We start from the raw sequence: 21,061 nt of genomic DNA, 5'->3' as shown, positions 1-21,061 counted from the left end.
GAAAGGAGCTGTGTGATATTAGGCTTTATAAGTACTGAAGGAACACTGCTTGTATGTCCTAAAGATAGTGTAGTGGTTATGGTGAATGGCTTTTGTGCGGGCTCAGCAATTCAGCTATTCAGCATTCCCACTCGCATTTTCCTCAGGAAATGCATTGTCTAGTTCTTCTTAATTAGTGGGAATGCTTTAATAAGCATTCCCAGTATTGATATTCGTTTTTTATTATTCTTCTTCTTAATTTTATTCCGTACGTTTTTTGGCTCTGCGTAACTTCTGCATACTTTCAGCTATTGAGACCATTTAACTTTTAAAATGTTCGTCTCATTCAGCTAACGATGGGACTTCTTCAAGTTTTTTTGTACTATTTATACTTTTTAAAATATTAAGCTTTTAGACACTTTTTTTTAACATTGAAGTCAATGAGAACATCCTTTTTCCTGCTTCAAAACACACGTTCTGCCAAAAGTTTCAGCTCCTTCATACTTTCACTTACAGACACCAAACAAACTTTAAAGCGGTCACAAAATATTCAGCTATCCAAACATGACTTTTTAGATTGATATCTTATACGGTTTTTGTGAAAACGCAATTTACGTTTAGTGATTTTTTTATCGGTTATAATGTAATCCTATGGAGCAGGTTTAGAGTGTGTCATGTGACCTTTAGAGTGGAGATCTTTGAAAACAAAAATTATCTTTAAAAAAAGGGCGAACAAATTGCTCTCACGCCCACAAGATCTACTTGTCATACACAATTTATATATCAAAACGTAGGTATGCTTGTCTGGTTTCAGGCAATGTGATCAGTTTTGTGATACGTATTTTAGTTTTAGTTCCAGGAGCTTCTAAAGGACAAGAGTGACAAAACCACTCTCATTGACCGTCCATGTTAAAAATTTAAAACATTTTCCTGCAAAACACACAAAGACGCTCTTTTCTAAATCGCTGGCATGGCCACAATTTTAAGTTTATCAACATAAATTTCATATCGATGCGTTCACAAGGGCCGTGTCTTTCAAACGGTGAAGTCGCTGTATCGATCGCATGTACGGTTGTGGATTTATTACGTTTTGTTTGGAGGCGTAATTAATGTATTGGTCTGTGAATTAAAAGGCGTTTGTAATGGAATTTCTTTCCATAAATAGCTTTCCTTACCTCAGGGCAATATTCCTCCTCACTGACCTGGGGGGGAGGGGAAACCTCTTGAGGGGGGAGGGGCGACCAGGAAGTCAGGATACTCTCTACTTTGCAGATAGAGAAAGGAGCTGTGTGTCCTAAAGATAGTGTAGTGGTTATGGTGAATGGCTTTGGTGCGGGCTCAGCAATTCAGCATTCCCACTCGCATTTTCCTCAGGGAATGCATTTTCTAGTTTTAATTTTAATTTTATTCCGTACGTTTTTTGGCTCTGCGTAACTTCTGCATACTTTCAGCTATTGAGACCATTCAACTTTTAAAATGTTCGTCTAATTCAGCTAACGATGGGACTTCTTCAATTTTTTTTGTACTATTTATACTTTTTAAAATATTAAGCTTTTAGACACTTTTTTTTAACATTGAAGTCAATGAGAACATCCTTTTTCCTGCTTCAAAACACACGTTCTGCCAAAAGTTTCAGCTCCTTCATACTTTCACTTACAGACACCAAACAAACTTTAAAGCGGTCACAAAATATTCAGCTATCCAAACATGACTTTTCAGATTGATATCTTTTACGGTTTTTGTGAAAACGCAATTTACGTTTAGTGATTTTTTTATCGGTTATAATGTAATCCTATGGAGCAGGTTTAGAGTGTGTCATGTGACCTTTAGAGTGGAGATCATCCACAAAAAATATTATCTTTAAAAAAAGGGGGAACAAATTGCTCTCACGCCCACACGATCTACTTGTCATACACAATTTATATATCAAAACGTAGGTATGCTTGTCTGGTTTCAGGCAATGTGATCAGTTTTGTGATACGTATTTTAGTTTTAGTTCCAGGAGCTTCTAAAGGACAAGAGTCATGTTAAAAAGTCTAAAAAATGTTTCTGCAAAACACACAAAGACGCTCTTTTCTAAATCGCTGACATGGCCACATTTTTAAGTTTATCAACATAAATTTCATATCGATGCGTTCACAAGGGCCGTGTCTTTCAAACGGTGAAGTCGCTGTATCGATCGCATGTACGGTTGTGGATTTATTACGTTTTGTTTGAAGGCTTCGATAACTGATTTTGTGTGTGGATGAAAGCGTTTCTAATGGTATTTTGATTCCCTAAATAGCTTTCCTTACCTCAGTGCAGTCCTCCTCCCCCACCTCATGTGGAGAAAGCCTCTTGAGGGGGGAGGGGCGACCAGTCAAGTCAGGACACTCTCTATATTGCAGATAGAGAAAGGAGCTGTGTGATATTAGGCTTTATAAGTACTGAAGGAACACTGCTTGTATGTCCTAAAGATAGTGTAGTGGTTATGGTGAATGGCTTTTGTGCGGGCTCAGCAATTCAGCTATTCAGCATTCCCACTCGCATTTTCCTCAGGAAATGCATTGTCTAGTTTTAATTTTAATTTTAATTTTAATTTTAATTTTATTCCGTACGTTTTTTGGCTCTGCGTAACTTCTGCATACTTTCAGCTATTGAGACCATTTAACTTTTAAAATGTTCGTCTCATTCAGCTAACGATGGGACTTCTTCAAGTTTTTTTGTACTATTTATACTTTTTAAAATATTAAGCTTTTAGACACTTTTTTTTAACATTGAAGTCAATGAGAACATCCTTTTCCTGCTTCAAAACACACGTTCTGCCAAAAGTTTCAGCTCCTTCATACTTTCACTTACAGACACCAAACAAACTTTAAAGCGGTCACAAAATATTCAGCTATCCAAACTTGACTTTTTAGATTGATAACTTATACGGTTTTTGTGAAAACGCAATTTACGTTTAGTGATTTTTTTATCGGTTATAATGTAATCCTATGCAGCAGGTTTAGAGTGTGTCATGTGACCTTTAGAGTGGAGATCTTTGAAAACAAAAATTATCTTTAAAAAAAGGGCGAACAAATTGCTCTCACGCCCACAAGATCTACTTGTCATACACAATTTATATATCAAAACGTAGGTATGCTTGTCTGGTTTCAGGCAATGTGATCAGTTTTGCGATAGGCATTTGACTTTTAGTTCCAGGAGCTTCTAAAGGACAAGTGCCTCAAACGCCCTCCCATTGACCGTCATGTTAAAAAGTCTAAAAAAAAATCCTGCAAACACACAAAGACGCTCTTTTCTAAATCGCTGGCATGGCCACAATTTTAAGTTTATCAACATAAATTTCATATCGATGCGTTCACAAGGGCCGTGTCTTTCAAACGGTGAAGTCGCTGTATCGATCGCATGTACGGTTGTGGATTTATTACGTTTTGTTTGGAGGCGTAATTAATGTATTGGTCTGTGAATTAAAAGGCGTTTGTAATGGAATTTCTTTCCATAAATAGCTTTCTACCTCAGTGCAATATTCCTCCTCACTGACCTGGGGGGAGGGGAAACCTCTTGAGGGGGGAGGGGCGACCAGGAAGTCAGGATACTCTCTACTTTGCAGATAGAGAAAGGAGCTGTGTGTCCTAAAGATAGTGTAGTGGTTATGGTGAATGGCTTTGGTGCGGGCTCAGCAATTCAGCATTCCCACTCGCATTTTCCTCAGGGAATGCATTTTCTAGTTTTAATTTTATTCCGTACGTTTTTTGGCTCTGCGTAACTCCTGCATACTTTCAGCTATTGAGACCATTCAACTTTTAAAATGTTCATCTCGTTCAGCTAACGATGGGACTTCTTCAAGTTTTTTTGTACTATTTATACTTTTTAAAATATTAAGCTTTTAGACACTTTTTTTTAACATTGAAGTCAATGAGAACATCCTTTTTCCTGCTTCAAAACACACGTTCTGCCAAAAGTTTCAGCTCCTTCATACTTTCACTTACAGACACCAAACAAACTTTAAAGCGGTCACAAAATATTCAGCTATCCAAACATGACTTTTTAGATTGATATCTTTTACGGTTTTTGTGAAAACGCAATTTACGTTTGGTGAATTTTTCAGAAAATGTAATCGGTTATAATGTGTTTCTATGGAGCAGCTTTAGAGTGTGTCATGTGACCTTTAGAGTGCAGATCATCCACCAAAAAAATTATCTTTAAAAAAGGGGGAACAAATTGCTCTCACGCCCACAAGATCTACTTGTCATACACAATTTATATATAAAAACGTAGCTATGCTTGTCTGGTTTCGGGCAATGTGATCAGTTTTGCTATAGGCATTTGACTTTTAGTTCCAGGAGCTTCTAAAGGACAAGTGCCTCAAACTCCCTCCCATTGACCGTCATGTTAAAAAGTCTAAAAAATGTTTCTGCAAAACACACAAAGACGCTCTTTTCTAAATCGCTGACATGGCCACATTTTTAAGTTTATCAACATAAATTTCATATCGATGCGTTCACAAGGGCCGTGTCTTTCAAACGGTGAAGCCGCTGTATCGATCGCATGTACGGTTGTGGATTTATTACGTTTTGTTTGAAGGCTTCGATAACTGATTTTGTGTGTGGATGAAAGCGTTTCTAATGGTATTTTGATTCCCTAAATAGCTTTCCTTACCTCAGTGCAGTCCTCCTCCCCCACCTCATGTGGAGAAAGCCTCTTGAGGGGGGAGGGGCGACCAGGCAAGTCAGGACACTCTCTATATTGCAGATAGAGAAAGGAGCTGTGTGATATTAGGCTTTATAAGTACTGAAGGAACACTGCTTGCATGTCCTAAAGATACTGTAGTGGTTATGGTGAATGGCTTTGGTGCGGGCTCAGCAATTCAGCATTCCCACTCGCATTTTCCTCAGGAAATGCATTGTCTAGTCGTTTTTTATTATTCTTCTTAATTACTGGGAATGCTTTAATAAGCATTCCCAGTATTGATATTCGTTTTTTATTATTAGTGGGAATGCTTTAATAAGCATTCCCAGTATTGATATTCGTTTTTTATTATTCTTCTTAATTTTAATTTTAATTTTAATTTTATTCCGTATGTTTTTTGGCTCTGCGTAACTTCTGCATACTTTTAGCTATTGAGACCATTCAACTATTAAAATGTTCATCTCGTTCAGCTAACGATGGGACTTCTTCAAGTTTTTTTGTACTATTTATACTTTTTAAAATATTAAGCTTTTAGACACTTTTTTTTAACATTGAAATCAATAAGAACATCCTTTTTCCTGCTTCAAAACACACGTTCTGCCAAAAGTTTCAGCTCCTTCATACTTTCACTTACAGACACCAAACAAACTTTAAAGCGGTCACAAAATATTCAGCTATCCAAACATGACTTTTTAGATTGATATCTTTTACGGTTTTTGTGAAAACGCAATTTACGTTTAGTGATTTTTTTATCGGTTATAATGTAATCCTATGGAGCAGGTTTAGAGTGTGTCATGTGACCTTTAGAGTGGAGATCATCCACAAAAAATATTATCTTTAAAAAAAGGGGGAACAAATTGCTCTCAAGCCCACAAGATCTACTTGTCATACACAATTTATATATCAAAACGTAGGTATGCTTGTCTGGTTTCAGACAATGTGATCAGTTTTGTGATACGTATTTTAGTTTTAGTTCCTGGAGCTTCTAAAGGACAACAGCCTGAAATCTTCTCTCATAGACTCTCATGTTAAAAAGTCTAAAAAATGTTTCTGCAAAACACACAACGACGCTCTTATCTAAATCGCTGACATGGCCACATTTTTAAGTTTATCAACATAAATTTCATATCGATGCGTTCACAAGGGCCGTGTCTTTCAAACGGTGAAGTCGCTGTATCGATCGCATATATGGTTGTGGATTTATTAACTTTTGTTTGAAGGCGTAATTCATGTATTTGGTCTGTGAATTAAAAGGCGTTTGTAATGCTATTTCTTTCCATAAATAGCTTTCCTTACCTCAGGGCAATATTCCTCCTCACTGACCTGGGGGGGAGGGGAAACCTCTTGAGGGGGGAGGGGCGACCAGGAAGTCAGGATACTCTCTACTTTGCAGATAGAGAAAGGAGCTGTGTGTCCTAAAGATAGTGTAGTGGTTATGGTGAATGGCTTTGGTGCGGGCTCAGCAATTCAGCATTCCCACTCGCATTTTCCTCAGGAAATGCATTTTCTAGTTCTTCTTCTTAATTTTAATTTTATTCCGTACGTTTTTTGGCTCTGCGTAACTTCTGCATACTTTCAGCTATTGAGACCATTCAACTTTTAAAATGTTCGTCTCATTCAGCAAACGATGGGACTTCTTCAAGTTTTTTTGTACTAATTATACTTTTTAAATATTAAGCTTTTAGACACTTTTTTTTAACATTGAAGTCAATGAGAACATCCTTTTTTATGCTTCAAAACACACGTTCTGCCAAAAGTTTCAGCTCCTTCATACTTTCACTTACAGACACCAAACAAACTTTAAAGCGGTCACAAAATATTCAGCTATCCAAACATGACTTTTCAGATTGATATCTTTTACGGTTTTTGTGAAAACGCAATTTACGTTTAGCGATTTTTTCAGAAAATGTAATCGGTTATAATGTAACCCTATGGAAGGGATTTAGAGTGTGTCATGTGACCTTTACAGTGGAGATCTTTGAAAAAAAAATTATCTTTAAAAAAAGGGGGAACAAATTGCTCTCACGCCCACAAGATCTACTTGTCATACACAATTTATATATCAAAACGTAGGTATGCTTGTCTGGTTTCAGGCAATGTGATCAGTTTTGTGATACGTATTTTAGTTTTAGTTCCAGGAGCTTCTAAAGGACAAGAGTGACAAAACCACTCTCATTGACCGTCATGTTAAAAATTTTAAAAATGTTCCTGCAAAACACACAAAGACGCTCTTTTCTAAATCGCTGGCATGGCCACAATTTTAAGTTTATCAACATAAATTTCATATCGATGCGTTCACAAGGGCCGTGTCTTTCAAACGGTGAAGTCGATGTATCGATCGCATGTACGGTTGTGGATTTATTACGTTTTGTTTGAAGGCTTCGATAACTGATTTTGTGTGTGGATGAAAGCGTTTCTAATGGTATTTTGATTCCCTAAATAGCTTTCTTTACCTCAGTGCAGTCCTCCTCCCCCACCTCATGTGGAGAAAGCCTCTTGACGGGGGAGGGGCGACCAGTCAAGTCAGGACACTCTCTATATTGCAGATAGAGAAAGGAGCTGTGTGATATTAGGCTTTATAAGTACTGAAGGAACACTGCTTGTATGTCCTAATGATAGTGTAGTGGTTATGGTGAATGGCTTTTGTGCGGGCTCAGCAATTCAGCTATTCAGCATTCCCACTCGCATTTTCCTCAGGAAATGCATTGTCTAGTTTTAATTAGTGGGAATGCTTTAATAAGCATTCCCAGTATTGATATTCGTTTTTTATTATTCTTAATTTTAATTTTATTCCGTACGTTTTTTGGCTCTGCGTAACTTCTGCATACTTTCAGCTATTGAGACCATTCAACTTTTAAAATGTTCATCTCGTTCAGCTAACGATGGGACTTCTTCAAGTTTTTTTGTACTATTTATACTTTTTAAAATATTAAGCTTTTAGACACTTTTTTTTAACATTGAAGTCAATGAGAACATCCTTTTTCCTGCTTCAAAACACACGTTCTGCCAAAAGTTTCAGCTCCTTCATACTTTCACTTACAGACACCAAACAAACTTTAAAGCGGTCACAAAATATTCAGCTATCCAAACATGACTTTTTAGATTGATATCTTTTACGGTTTTTGTGAAAACGCAATTTACGTTTAGTGATATTTTCAGAAAATGTAATCGGTTATAATGAATTCCTATGGAGCAGGTTTAGAGTGTGTAATGTGACCTTTAGAGTGGAGATCATCCACAAAAAATATTATCTTTAAAAAAAGGGGGAACAAATTGCTCTCACGCCCACAAGATCTACTTGTCATACACAATTTATATATCAAAACGTAGGTATGCTTGTCTGGTTTCAGGCAATGTGATCAGTTTTGTGATACGTATTTTAGTTTTAGTTCTTGGAGCTTCTAAAGGACAACAGCCTGAAATTATCTGTCATAGACTCTCATGTTAAATTATCTAAAAAATGTTTCTGCAAAACACACAAAGACGCTCTTTTCTAAATCGCAGACATGGCCACATTTTTAAGTTTATCAACATAAATTTCATATCGCTGCGTTCACAAGGGCCGTGTCTTTCAAACGGTGTAGTCGCTGTATCGATCGCATGTACGGTTGAGGATTTATTAAGCTTTGTTTGAAGGCTTAATTCATGTATTTGGTCTGTGAATTAAAAGCGTTTGTAATGTTATTTCTTTCCATAAATATCTTTCCTTACCTCAGTGCAATATTCCTCCTCACTGACCTGGGGGGGAGGGAAACCTCCTGAGGGGGGAGGGGCGACCAGGAAGTCAGGATACTCTCTACTTTGCAGATAGAGAAAGGAGCTGTGTGTCCTAAAGATAGTGTAGTGGTTATGGTGAATGGCTTTTGTGCGGGCTCAGCAATTCAGCATTCCCACTCGCATTTTCCTCAGGAAATGCATTTTCTAGTTTTAATTTTAATTTTAATTTTATTCCGTACGTTTTTTGGCTCTGCGTAACTTCTGCATACTTTCAGCTATTGAGACCATTCAACTTTTAAAATGTTCATCTCGTTCAGCTAACGATGGGACTTCTTCAAGTTTTTTTGTACTATTTATACTTTTTAAAATATTAAGCTTTTAGACACTTTTTTTTAACATTGAAGTCAATGAGAACATCCTTTTTCCTGCTTCAAAACACACGTTCTGCCAAAAGTTTCAGCTCCTTCATACTTTCACTTACAGACACCAAACAAACTTTAAAGCGGTCACAAAATATTCAGCTATCCAAACATGACTTTTCAGATTGATATCTTTTACGGTTTTTGTGAAAACGCAATTTACGTTTAGCGATTTTTTCAGAAAATGTAATCGGTTATAATGTAACCCTATGGAAGGGATTTAGAGTGTGTAATGTGACCTTTACAGTGGAGATCTTTGAAAAAAAAAATTATCTTTAAAAAAAGGGGGAACAAATTGCTCTCATGCCCACAAGATCTACTTGTCATACACAATTTATATATCAAAACGTAGGTATGCTTGTCTGGTTTCAGGCAATGTGATCAGTTTTGTGATACGTATTGTAGTTTTAGTTCCAAGAGCTTCTAAAAGACAAGAGCGACAAAACCACTCTCATTGACCGTCATGTTAAAAATTTTAAAAATGTTCCTGCAAAACACACAAAGACGCTCTTTTCTAAATCGCTGGCATGGCCACAATTTTAAGTTTATCAACATAAATTTCATATCGATGCGTTCACAAGGGCCGTGTCTTTCAAACGGTGAAGTCGCTGTATCAATCGCATGTACGGTTGTGGATTTATTACGTTTTGTTTGAAGGCGTAATTCATGTATTGGTCTGTGAATTAAAAAGCGTTTGTAATGGCATTTCTTTCCATAAATAGCTTTCCTTACCTCAGTGCAATATTCCTCCTCACTGACCTGGGGGGAGGGGAAACCTCTTGAGGGGGGAGGGGCGACCAGGAAGTCAGCATACTCTCTACTTTGCAGATAGAGAAAGGAGCTGTGTGTCCTAAAGATAGTGTAGTGGTTATGGTGAATGGCTTTGGTGCGGGCTCAGCTATTCAGCATTCCCACTCGCATTTTCCTCAGGAAATGCATTTTCTAGTTAGTAGGAATGCTTAATAAGCATTCCCAGTATTGATATTCGTTTTTTATTATTATTATTATTCCGTACGTTTTTTGGCTCTGCGTAACTTCGGCATACTTTCAGCTATTGAGACCATTCAACTATTAAAATGTTCGTCTCGTTCAGCTAACGATGGGACTTCTTCAAGTTTTTTTGTACTATTTATACTTTTTAAAATATTAAGCTTTTAGTCACTTTTTTTTAACATTGAAGTCAATGAGAACATCCTTTTTCCCTTTGAAATCACATGCCCTGCCAAAAGTTTCAGCTCCTTCATACTTTCACTTACAGACACCAAACAAACTTTAAAGCGGTCACAAAATATTCAGGTATCCGGCTATGACTTTTCAGATTGATATCTTTTGCGGTTTTTGTGAAAACGCAATTTACGTTTAGCGATTTTTTCAGAAAATGGAATCGGTTATAATGTAACCCTATGGAAGGGATTTAGAGTGTGTCATGTGACCTTTAGAGTGGAGATGATTGAAAAAAAAGTTATCTTTAAAAAAAGGGGGAACAAATTGCTCTCACGCCCACAAGATCTACTTGTCATACACAATTTATATATCAAAACGTAGGTATGGTTGTCTGGTTTCAGGCAATGTTATCAGTTTTGTGATACGTATTTTATTTTTAGTTCCAGGAGCTTCTAAAGGACAAGAGGGACAAATAAACTCTCATTGACACTCATGTTAAAAAGACTTTAAAATGTTTCTGCAAAACACACAAAGACGCTCTTTTCTAAATCGCTGACATGCCCACATTTTTAAGTTTATCAACATAAATTTCATATCGATGCGTTCACAAGGACCGTGTCTTTCAAACGGTGAAGTCGCTGTATCGATCGCATGTACGGTTGTGGATTTATTACGTTTTGTTTGAAGGCTTCGATAACTGATTTTGTGTGTGGATGAAAGCGTTTCTAATGGTATTTTGATTCCCTAAATAGCTTTCCTTACCTCAGTGCAGTCCTCCTCCCCCACCTCATGTGGAGAAAGCCTCTTGAGGGGGAGGGGCGACCAGTCAAGTCAGGACACTCTCTATATTGCAGATAGAGAAAGGAGCTGTGTGATATTAGGCTTTATAAGTACTGAAGGAACACTGCTTGTATGTCCTAAAGATACTGTAGTGGTTATGGTGAATGGCTTTTGTGCGGGCTCAGCAATTCAGCTATTCAGCATTCCCACTCGCATTTTCCTCAGGAAATGCATTGTCTAGTTAGTGGGAATGCTTTAATAAGCATTCCCAGTATTGATATTCGTTTTTTATTATTAGTGGGAATGCTTTAATAAGCATTCCCAGTATTGATATTCGTTTTTTATTATTAGTGGGAATGCTTTAATAAGCATTCCCAGTATTGATATTCGTTTTTTATTATTCTTCTTCTTAATTTTAATTTTAATTTTATTCCGTACGTTTTTTGGCTCTGCGTAACTTGTGCATACTTTCAGCTATTGAGACCATTCAACTTTTAAAATGTTCATCTTGTTTAGCTAAAGATGGGACTTCTTCAAGTTTTTTTGTACTATTTATACTTTTTAAAATATTAAGCTTTTAGACACTTTTTTTTAACATTGAAGTCAATGAGAACATGCTTTTTACCGCTTCAAAACACACGTTCTTTCAAAAGTTTCAGCTCCTTCATACTTTCACTTACAGACACCAAACAAACTTTAAAGCGGTCACAAAATATTCAGCTATCCAAACATGACTTTTCAGATTGATATCTTTTACGTTTTTTGTGAAAACGCAATTTACGTTTAGTGATCTTTTCAGAAAATTGAATCGGTTATAATGTAATCCTATGGAGCAGGTTTAGAGTGTGTCATGTGACCTTTTAGAGTGCAGATCATCCACAAAAAAATTATCTTTAAAAAAAGGGGGAACAAATTGCTCTCACGCCCACAAGATCTACTTGTCATACACAATTTATATATCAAAACGTAGCTATGCTTGTCTGGTTTCAGGCAATCTGATCAGTTTTGTGATAGGCATTTGACTTTTAGTTCCAGGAGCTTCTAAAGGACAAGAGCGCCAAAATAACTCTCATTGACCGTCATGTTAAAATTTTTAAAAATGTTCCTGCAAAACACACAAAGACGCTCTTTTCTAAATCGCTGGCATGGCCACAATTTTAAGTTTATCAACATAAATTTCATATCGATGCGTTCACAAGGGCCGTGTCTTTCAAACGGTGAAGTCGCTGTATCGATCGCATGTACGGTTGTGGATTTATTACGTTTTGTTTGAAGGCTTCGATAACTGATTTTGTGTGTGGATGAAAGCGTTTCTAATGGTATTTTTATTCCCTAAATAGCTTTCTTTACCTCAGTGCAGTCCTCCTCCCCCACCTCATGTGGAGAAAGAGGGGGAGGGGCGACCAGGCAAGTCAGGACACTCTCTATATTGCAGATAGAGAAAGGAGCTGTGTGATATTAGGCTTTATAAGTACTGAAGGAACACTGCTTGTATGTCCTAAAGATACTGTAGTGGTTATGGTGAATGGCTTTGGCAAGGGGCTCAGCAATTCAGCTATTCAGCATTCCCACTCGCATTTTCCTCAGGAAATGCATTTTCTAGTTCTTAATTAGTGGGAATGCTTTAATAAGCATTCCCAGTATTGATATTCGTTTTTTAGTGGGAATGCTTTAATAAGCATTCACAGTATTGATATTCGTTTTTTATTATTAGTGGGAATGCTTTAATAAGCATTCCCAGTATTGATATTCGTTTTTTATTATTAGTGGGAATGCTTTAATAAGCATTCCCAGTATTGATATTCGTTTTTTATTATTCTTAATTTTAATTTTAATTTTATTCCGTACGTTTTTTGGCTCTGCGTAACTTCTGCATACTTTCAGCTATTGAGACCATTCAACTTTTAAAATGTGCATCTCATTCAGCTAACGATGGGACTTCTTCAAGTTTTTTTGTACTATTTATACTTTTTAAAATATTAAGCTTTTAGACACTTTTTTTTAACATTGAAGTCAATGAGAACATCCTTTTTCCTGCTTTAAAACACACGTTCTGCCAAAAGTTTCAGCTACTTCATACTTTCACTTACAGACACCAAACAAACTTTAAAGCGGTCACAAAATATTCAGCTATCCAAACATGACTTTTTAGATTGATATCTTTTACGGTTTTTGTGAAAACGCAATTTACGTTTAGTGATTTTTTTATCGGTTATAATGTAATCCTATGGAGCAGGTTTAGAGTGTGTCATGTGACCTTTAGAGTGGAGATCTTTGAAAACAAAAATTATCTTTAAAAAAAGGGCGAACAAATTGCTCTCACGCCCACAAGATCTACTTGTCATACACAATTTATATATCAAAACGTAGGTATGCTTGTCTGGTTTCAGGCAATGTGATCAGTTTTGCGATAGGCATTTGACTTTTAGTTCCAGGAGCTTCTAAAGGACAAGTGCCTCAAACGCCCTCCCATTGACCGTCATGTTAAAAAGTCTAAAAAAAATTCCTGCAAACACACAAAGATGCTCTTTTCAAAATCGCTGGCATGGCCACAATTTTAAGTTTATCAACATAAATTTCATATCGATGCGTTCACAAGGGCCGTGTCTTTCAAACGGTGAAGTCACTGTATCGATCGCATGTACGGTTGTGGATTTATTACGTTTTGTTTGGAGGCGTAATTAATGTATTGGTCTGTGAATTAAAAGGCGTTTGTAATGGAATTTCTTTCCATAAATAGCTTTCTACCTCAGTGCAATATTCCTCCTCACTGACCTGGGGGGAGGAGAAACCTCTTGAGGGGGGAGGGGCGACCAGGAAGTCAGGATACTCTCTACTTTGCAGATAGAGAAAGGAGCTGTGTGTCCTAAAGATAGTGTAGTGGTTATGGTGAATGGCTTTGGTGCGGGCTCAGCAATTCAGCATTCCCACTCGCATTTTCCTCAGGGAATGCATTTTCTAGTTCTTAATTTTAATTTTAATTTTATTCCGTACGTTTTTTGGCTCTGCGTAACTCCTGCATACTTTGAGCTATTGAGACCATTCAACTATTAAAATGTTCATCTCGTTCAGCTAACGATGGGACTTCTTCAAGTTTTTTGTACTATTTATACTTTTTAAAATATTAAGCTTTTAGACACTTTTTTTTAACATTGAAGTCAATGAGAACATCCTTTTTCCTGCTTCAAAACACACGTTCTGCCAAAAGTTTCAGCTCCTTCATACTTTCACTTACGGTTTTTGTGAAAACGCAATTTACGTTTAGTGATTTTTTTATCGGTTATAATGTAATCCTATGGAGCAGGTTTAGAGTGTGTCATGTGACCTTTAGAGTGGAGATCATCCACAAAAAATATTATCTTTAAAAAAAGGGGGAACAAATTGCTCTCACGCCCACAAGATCTACTTGTCATACACAATTTATATATCAAAACGTAGGTATGCTTGTCTGGTTTCAGGCAATGTGATCAGTTTTGTGATACGTATTTTAGTTTTAGTTCCAGGAGCTTCTAAAGGACAAGAGTCATGTTAAAAAGTCTAAAAAATGTTTCTGCAAAACACACAAAGACTCTCTTTTCTAAATCGCTGACATGGCCACATTTTTAAGTTTATCAACATAAATTTCATATCGATGCGTTCACAAGGGCCGTGTCTTTCAAACGGTGAAGTCGCTGTATCGATCGCATGTACGGTTGTGGATTTATTACGTTTTGTTTGAAGGCTTCGATAACTGATTTCGTGTGTGGATGAAAGCGTTTCTAATGGTATTTTGATTCCCTAAATATCTTTCTTTACCTCAGTGCAGTCCTCCTCCCCCACCTCATGTGGAGAAAGCCTCTTGAGGGGGGAGGGGCCACCAGTCAAGTCAGGACACTCTCTATATTGCAGATAGAGAAAGGAGCTGTGTGATATTAGGCTTTATAAGTACTGAAGGAACACTGCTTGTATGTCCTAAAGATAGTGTAGTGGTTATGGTGAATGGCTTTTGTGCGGGCTCAGCAATTCAGCTATTCAGCATTCCCACTCGCATTTTCCTCAGGAAATGCATTGTCTAGTTTTAATTTTAAAAACAAAAATTATCTTTAAAAAAAGGGCGAACAAATTGCTCTCACGCCCACAAGATCTACTTGTCATACACAATTTATATATCAAAACGTAGGTATGCTTGTCTGGTTTCAGGCAATGTGATCAGTTTTGCGATAGGCATTTGACTTTTAGTTCCAGGAGCTTCTAAAGGACAAGTGCCTCAAACGCCCTCCCATTGACCGTCATGTTAAAAAGTCTAAAAAAAATTCCTGCAAAACACACAAAGACGCTCTTTTCTAAATCGCTGACATGGCCACATTTTTAAGTTTATCAACATAAATTTCATATCGATGCGTTCACAAAAGCCTTGTGTTTCAAATAGTGTAGTCGCTGTATCGATCGCATGTACGGTTGTGGATTTATTACGTTTTGTTTGAAGGCTACGATAACTGATTTTGCGTGTGGATGAAAGCGTTTCTAATGGTATTTTGATTCCCTAAATAGCTTTCCTTACCTCAGTGCAGTCCTCCTCCCCCACCTCATGTGGAGAAAGCCTCTTGAGGGGGGAGGGGGGAGGGGCGACCAGGCAAGTCAGGACACTCTCTATATTGCAGATAGAGAAAGGAGCTGTGTGATATTAGGCTTTATAAGTACTGAAGGAACACTGCTTGTATGTCCTAAAGATACTGCAGTGGTTATGGTGAATGGCTTTGGTGCGGGCTCAGCAATTCAGCATTCCCACTCGCATTTTCCTCAGGAAATGCATTGTCTAGTTAGTGGGAATGCTTAATAAGCATTCCCAGTATTGATATTCGTTTTTTATTATTAGTGGGAATGCTTTAATAAGCATTCCCAGTATTGATATTCGTTTTTTATTAGTGGGAGTGCTTTAATAAGCATTCCCAGTATTGATATTCGTTTTTTATTATTCTTAATTTTAATTTTAATTTTATTCCGTACGTTTTTTGGCTCTGCGTAACTTCTGCATACTTTCAGCTATTGAGACCATTTAACTTTTAAAATGTTCGTCTCATTCAGCTAACGATGGGACTTCTTCAAGTTTTTTTGTACTATTTATACTTTTTAAAATATTAAGCTTTTAGACACTTTTTTTTAACATTGAAGTCAATGAGAAACCCTTTTTCCTGCTTCAAAACACACGTTCTGCCAAAAGTTTCAGCTCCTTCATACTTTCACTTACAGACACCAAACAAACTTTAAAGCGGTCACAAAATATTCAGCTATCCAAACATGACTTTTCAGATTGATATCTTTTACGGTTTTTGTGAAAACGCAATTTACGTTTAGGGCTCTTTCACACGTCCGTTCAGTTTTTACATTATTTTTTTTCCCTTCAGTTGATCCGTTTTTTCATCAGTTTTTCGTCCGTTTTCCATCCGTTTACATCCGTTTCCGTTCCGTTTTCCGTCCGTTGACGTCCGTTTTTGGTCCGTTTTTCATCCGTTTTTTCGATCCGTTTTTTGATCCGTTTTTTTTATTTTTTTGGTTTTAGAACTTTATTAATCATCTTTTCAAGAATTTTCCCATGATTCTTTGTTTCCCCCAGTGTGCATTGTGCTTTCCTCTTCCTGTATGTTAACAGCCGGCTGTTTTGTTCCTGATCCATTGCTGTATTTCACTGTACTTTACTGCTGATTACGATGGATTTGGGGAATTATTATCAGAATGTGACATCATTTGTCATGCTGTACTATGTGTGGAGAAAAAAAAGCTTGACCAGGAAGATGTCTGCTAGGGGACGCAGGTACTGGGCACATCCCATGCTCCTCAAAAGGCCAAGTGAGGGTTTCTTTGCGCTGCAATATGCAGATTTGCGACGTTACCCTCCTAAATTTTTTAATTTCACTAGAATGACGATCCCAACGTTTGATTATTTGCTTGAAAAGTTACATCCCAGACTATACCGGACAAATACAGACATGCGACTTGCTGTGCCTCCAGAGGAGCGACTTCTCATTACCCTCAGGTAAGCCAGCCAGCCAGCCATTTAGCTTGATTATGTCCAGTGTAATGTTGGATTCCTTTCGTAATTTCTTCTACTCTTCTACTCTTCCTAGGTTTCTTGCATCTGGAGTGTCTTATACGTCACTAAACCATTTTTTTTTATTGGGAATATCAACCATATCAGTGATAGTGCATGAGACCTGTGAAGCAATATGGGAGGAGCTTCGTTCTTCTGCAATGCCGGTTCCTGATGCTACCATGTGGCAGGAAATTGCGACTGGCTTTTGGAAAAAAACTCAATTCCCCAATTGTGTTGGAGCTCTGGATGGGAAACATGTCAGAATCCAGATGCCACCAGGATCTGGCTCGCAATTTTTCAATTATAAAAAATATTTTTCCCTAGTTCTAATGGCAATTTGCGACAGTAACTACAAATTTATAGCCGTTGATATAGGAGCCTATGGATCGAATGCCGACGCAAGAGTATTTTCATCATCAGTAATGGGGAGAAGAATACTGGAGGGACACTTTAATTTCCCAGCAGATCAACCACTACCATCAACTGTAGGACCAGATTTGCCACATGTTCTAGTTGCTGATGAGGCATTTGGACTTTCTCATCATCTTTTAAGGCCTTATGCCAGGCAGAATTTAACGACCCCAAAGAAAATTTTCAACTACCGCTTGAGTCGTGCAAGGCGCCTTATTGAATGCACCTTTGGCATTTTGAGCGGCAAATGCCGCATATTTCATAGCGCTATACAACTTAGCGTGGAGAATGCCCAACTGGCAATCCAAGCCTGCTGTGTCCTCCACAATGTCATCCGCGAGAAGGAAGGGATTTCTGTTGAGGAAGAGGACGAGGTAGACCTACCATCTGTGTGCTTTTCCGGACTGCGACCCAACAATTCTGCCATTACAATGCGTGACAATTTTACTAATTTTTTTATGTCCCCAGAAGGAGAGGTTCCGTGGCAGTATCAGTATGTGTAAAAACAGTCACGAGGAACTTTATCATGTGCACCTTGCTAGTAACATGTTTCGCCCCTTTTAGTTAATTTGCATGGTCTTTCTTGTCATAGTGAAAATGCCAGTTAATTTCTACATTTAAGATTTCTACAAGTGTATGCTTTCATGCTTCAATTGTCATTATGTCCCTATGATATATCAGTTTGTTTCTTTTCACATAAAATACCAAAAAAAAATCATTTTCATGTAGTCTACTATTTTTCATTGAACTTTATGAACGCAACATGTAGATTGTAACTTATAGTAAAAGATAAAAAAAAATGAAATACACATCACAAAAAGGGGCAAAAATCAATTTATTAAAGTATCGTATCAAAAATTTCCAAAAAAAATAAAATTATAGATCTTGGTAATAAGGGGTGGGGAAAAGGGAGGAATCAGATCGTGAAGTCCCCTGGGAAGGAGAGGGATCATAGTTGGGTGCCTGGGGTTGGACTGGAAAATTTTGGGCAGTGGAGGCAGGGGCACGGTAATGATGGGGGATAGGGCTGGGTTGGAATCGGTGAGTGTAGGGAGCTGGTGGTGGGTGATCGGGGTAGAATTGGCGTTGGGGAGGGGAGATAACTTGGGGCACAGGGTCTCCTGACATAGAAGCCTTCAGACAAGTACCGATATACTGGCCAATTGCCAGGCGCATATCTAGTTTTCGATCCGGATTCATTTTTTGTAGCAGGTGGTACTGGCTTCTTAGGAAGCAAGCGTCCTCGTTGTTAGGGTCCAAAAAAGGATCGTTGGAGTCAGGTCTTCTTGCTTTCATCTCCTCCATGAAGCTCAGCATTGCGTTATCTAATTTGTTTTTTTGTGGACGCTTTCTCACAGTTGAACCAACTGAACGAATCTGAGGGGTGGAACACATATCTATTAGCACATTATCTTTTGACAATATTTAAAAAAGTAGGCATTTTATGTTCGATACTTACAGGCACACTTGGGGTTGGTGGAATCGGTCTTGCAGCTCTAGTGGCATCTTCAGCTGCCTCACTTTCTGTCACTCCAGTTTCTCCCATGGGATCTGGCTGCGAAAATTCAATATCTGTTTCCTCCTCCGTTTCACTGATGTTAGTGGCTGTACTGTAAAATATTGGTTGGTAGATGGGTTAAAGGTCAATCCAGACTTGTTTCAACAATACATAGATCCATGTGTGTGTATACTGCTGTGGTCAACCCTACATACCACTTTTTGAATACTTGGTTTGAACATATTTGCATAAAAAAAATAGACAAAGTTGTCTGACTGCTATCAACACCCCCTGAAACACAGTCGGGGTTATTTACTAAAGGGAAATCCACTTTGCACTACCAGTGCACTATCAGAGCATTTGGAAGTCCAGTCGCTGTAGATCTGAGAGGGACATGCAAGGAAAGTAAAAAAGAGTATTTTAACGTCCACGTGATTGGATGATAAAATCAACAGTGCTTCCCCTCATTTCAGATCTTCCCCTCAGATCTACAGTGACGGTACTTACAAGTGCTCTTGCAGTGCAAAGTTGATTTGCCATTAGTAAATGACCCCCAATACCTAACAGACACTCAAGGAGTGATGGCAGCAATGAATGAGGGGAAAGAAGACCTATACGGGGACTTTCATCTCAGGGAATCAATACATTAATAATGAGCTACTATGATATGCATACTAGGTCATTATGCATTTCTGTTAATTCAGATATTTATATGTGTGGATCAAGTTTATTATTTGTAGTTTACTTGGTCAAATAATGTTATAAAGTGGCTAGGTACCTTCTTAGGCTCATCACGTTGCGCAGGAAATCCAGCATTTCAAAAAATGCACCCTTTTTGTACTTGGAGGCTCCAGCTCCACTGCGGGACATTGTCTCCTCCTTCAAATCTCTCCTATAACGGTCTCTCAATGAGCGCCAGCGGGTGACGATACTCTCTCCTATGAAGAAACAGAAAATAAAATACACCCATAGAACTACTAAATGTACGTATACTATTTAAAACAACACATACTTGGAGAACAGTTGTGCCATGATAGCAGTGGTGTAATTAGATTTTGTGCTGCCCTGGGTCTTGAGGCAGGTGACGTGGCCAGTGGCCAATTCACAACTTGTGGCAGGTGACGTGGCAGGTGGCGTGGCCAGTGGCCAATTCACAACTTGTGGCAGGTGGCGTGGCAGGTGGAGTGGCAGTTGGCCAGTGGCCAATTCACAACTTGTGGCAGGTGGCGTGGCAGGTGATGTGGCAGGTGATGTGGCAGTTGGCCAGTGGCCAATTCACAACTTGTGGCAGGTGACGTGGCAGGTGGCGTGGCCAGTGGCCAATTCACAACTTGTGGCAGGTGACGTGGCAGGTGGCGTGGCCAGTGGCCAATTCACAACTTGTGGCAGGTGGCGTGGCAGGTGGCGTGGCAGTTGGCCAGTGGCCAACTCACAACTTGTGGCAGGTGGCGTGGCAGGTGGCGTGGCAGTTGGCCAGTGGCCAATTCACAACTTGTGGCAGGTGGCGTGGCAGGTGATGTGGCAGGTGATGTGGCAGTTGGCCAGTGGCCAATTCACAACTTGTGGCAGGTGACGTGGCAGGTGGCGTGGCCAGTGGCCAATTCACAACTTGTGGCAGGTGACGTGGCAGGTGGCGTGGCCAGTGGCCAATTCACAACTTGTGGCAGGTGGCGTGGCAGGTGGCGTGGCCAGTGGCCAATTCACAACTTGTGGCAGGTGACGTGGCAGGTGGCGTGGCCAGTGGCCAATTCACAACTTGTGGCAGGTGGCGTGGCAGGTGGCGTGGCAGTTGGCCAGTGGCCAATTCACAACTTGTGGCAGGTGGCGTGGCAGGTGGCGTGGCAGTTGGCCAGTGGCCAATTCACAACTTGTGGCAGGTGACGTGGCAGGTGGCGTGGCCAGTGGCCAATTCACAACTTGTGGCAGGTGACGTGGCCGGTGGATATGGATGTTGACATATGGATGGACTACAAGATAACAACCCACCCCCCCATAACCCACAAACTACTTACCACGTTCAAATTTTTCATTTTTTTTTAGTGTCTGCCAGTTCGGTGTCACCGCCTGAAAGACTTCCTCCCATTTGTTGTTAGAGACATAGCGGTTGCTATAGTCTCCACACCTCTTATCCCATATTGCAGGGCGATCCTGTACCAGGTGTATTAGCTCTTCTTGGCTAACATCCTTTGCCATTTTATTAATTTAAGGAGGACAATAACACACAGGGAATTGCTCTAATGTCCAGGAACTGGGCAGCATGTGCTGGGAACATGTGACTTGGGAATAAAAACACTACCTGGGTGAAAGGTTATTGTTATGTATGCATATTGCATACATATTAAAGTTTGGTGA

General features: G+C 38.8%; 1 protein-coding gene across 1 annotated transcript; it reads right to left on the bottom strand.

The window, feature by feature from the left end:
* Positions 1-18,029: 18,029 nt before the first annotated feature.
* LOC120939613 lies at positions 18,030-19,831 on the bottom strand. The gene is made up of 3 exons (XM_040351987.1): positions 19,488-19,831; positions 18,671-18,821; positions 18,030-18,588 (listed from the first exon to the last, which is right to left on the bottom strand). Exons 1-3 carry the CDS (start codon positions 19,577-19,579, stop codon positions 18,088-18,090), a joined length of 744 nt encoding a protein of 247 aa, XP_040207921.1. The 5' UTR covers positions 19,580-19,831; the 3' UTR covers positions 18,030-18,087.
* Positions 19,832-21,061: the final 1,230 nt, after the last annotated feature.

The sequence above is a fragment of the Rana temporaria genome, chromosome 5, assembly GCF_905171775.1.
Source record: "Rana temporaria chromosome 5, aRanTem1.1, whole genome shotgun sequence".
Classification (NCBI taxonomy): Eukaryota; Metazoa; Chordata; class Amphibia; order Anura; family Ranidae; genus Rana; species Rana temporaria.
The sequence above is the reverse complement of the archived record's forward strand: the minus strand, read 5'-3'. Positions and strand labels throughout refer to the sequence as shown.

Coding starts and splice junctions, on each gene's coding strand:
- LOC120939613 (XM_040351987.1), bottom strand. CDS start 19,579: ATGTCCCGCAGTGGAGCTGGAGCCTCCAAGTACAAAAAGGGTGCATTT. Junction 18,822..19,487: donor AACGTGATGAGCCTAAGAAG/GTACCTAGCCAC, acceptor AATATTTTACAG/TACAGCCACTAACATCAGTG. Junction 18,589..18,670: donor CACCAACCCCAAGTGTGCCT/GTAAGTATCGAA, acceptor TCCACCCCTCAG/ATTCGTTCAGTTGGTTCAAC.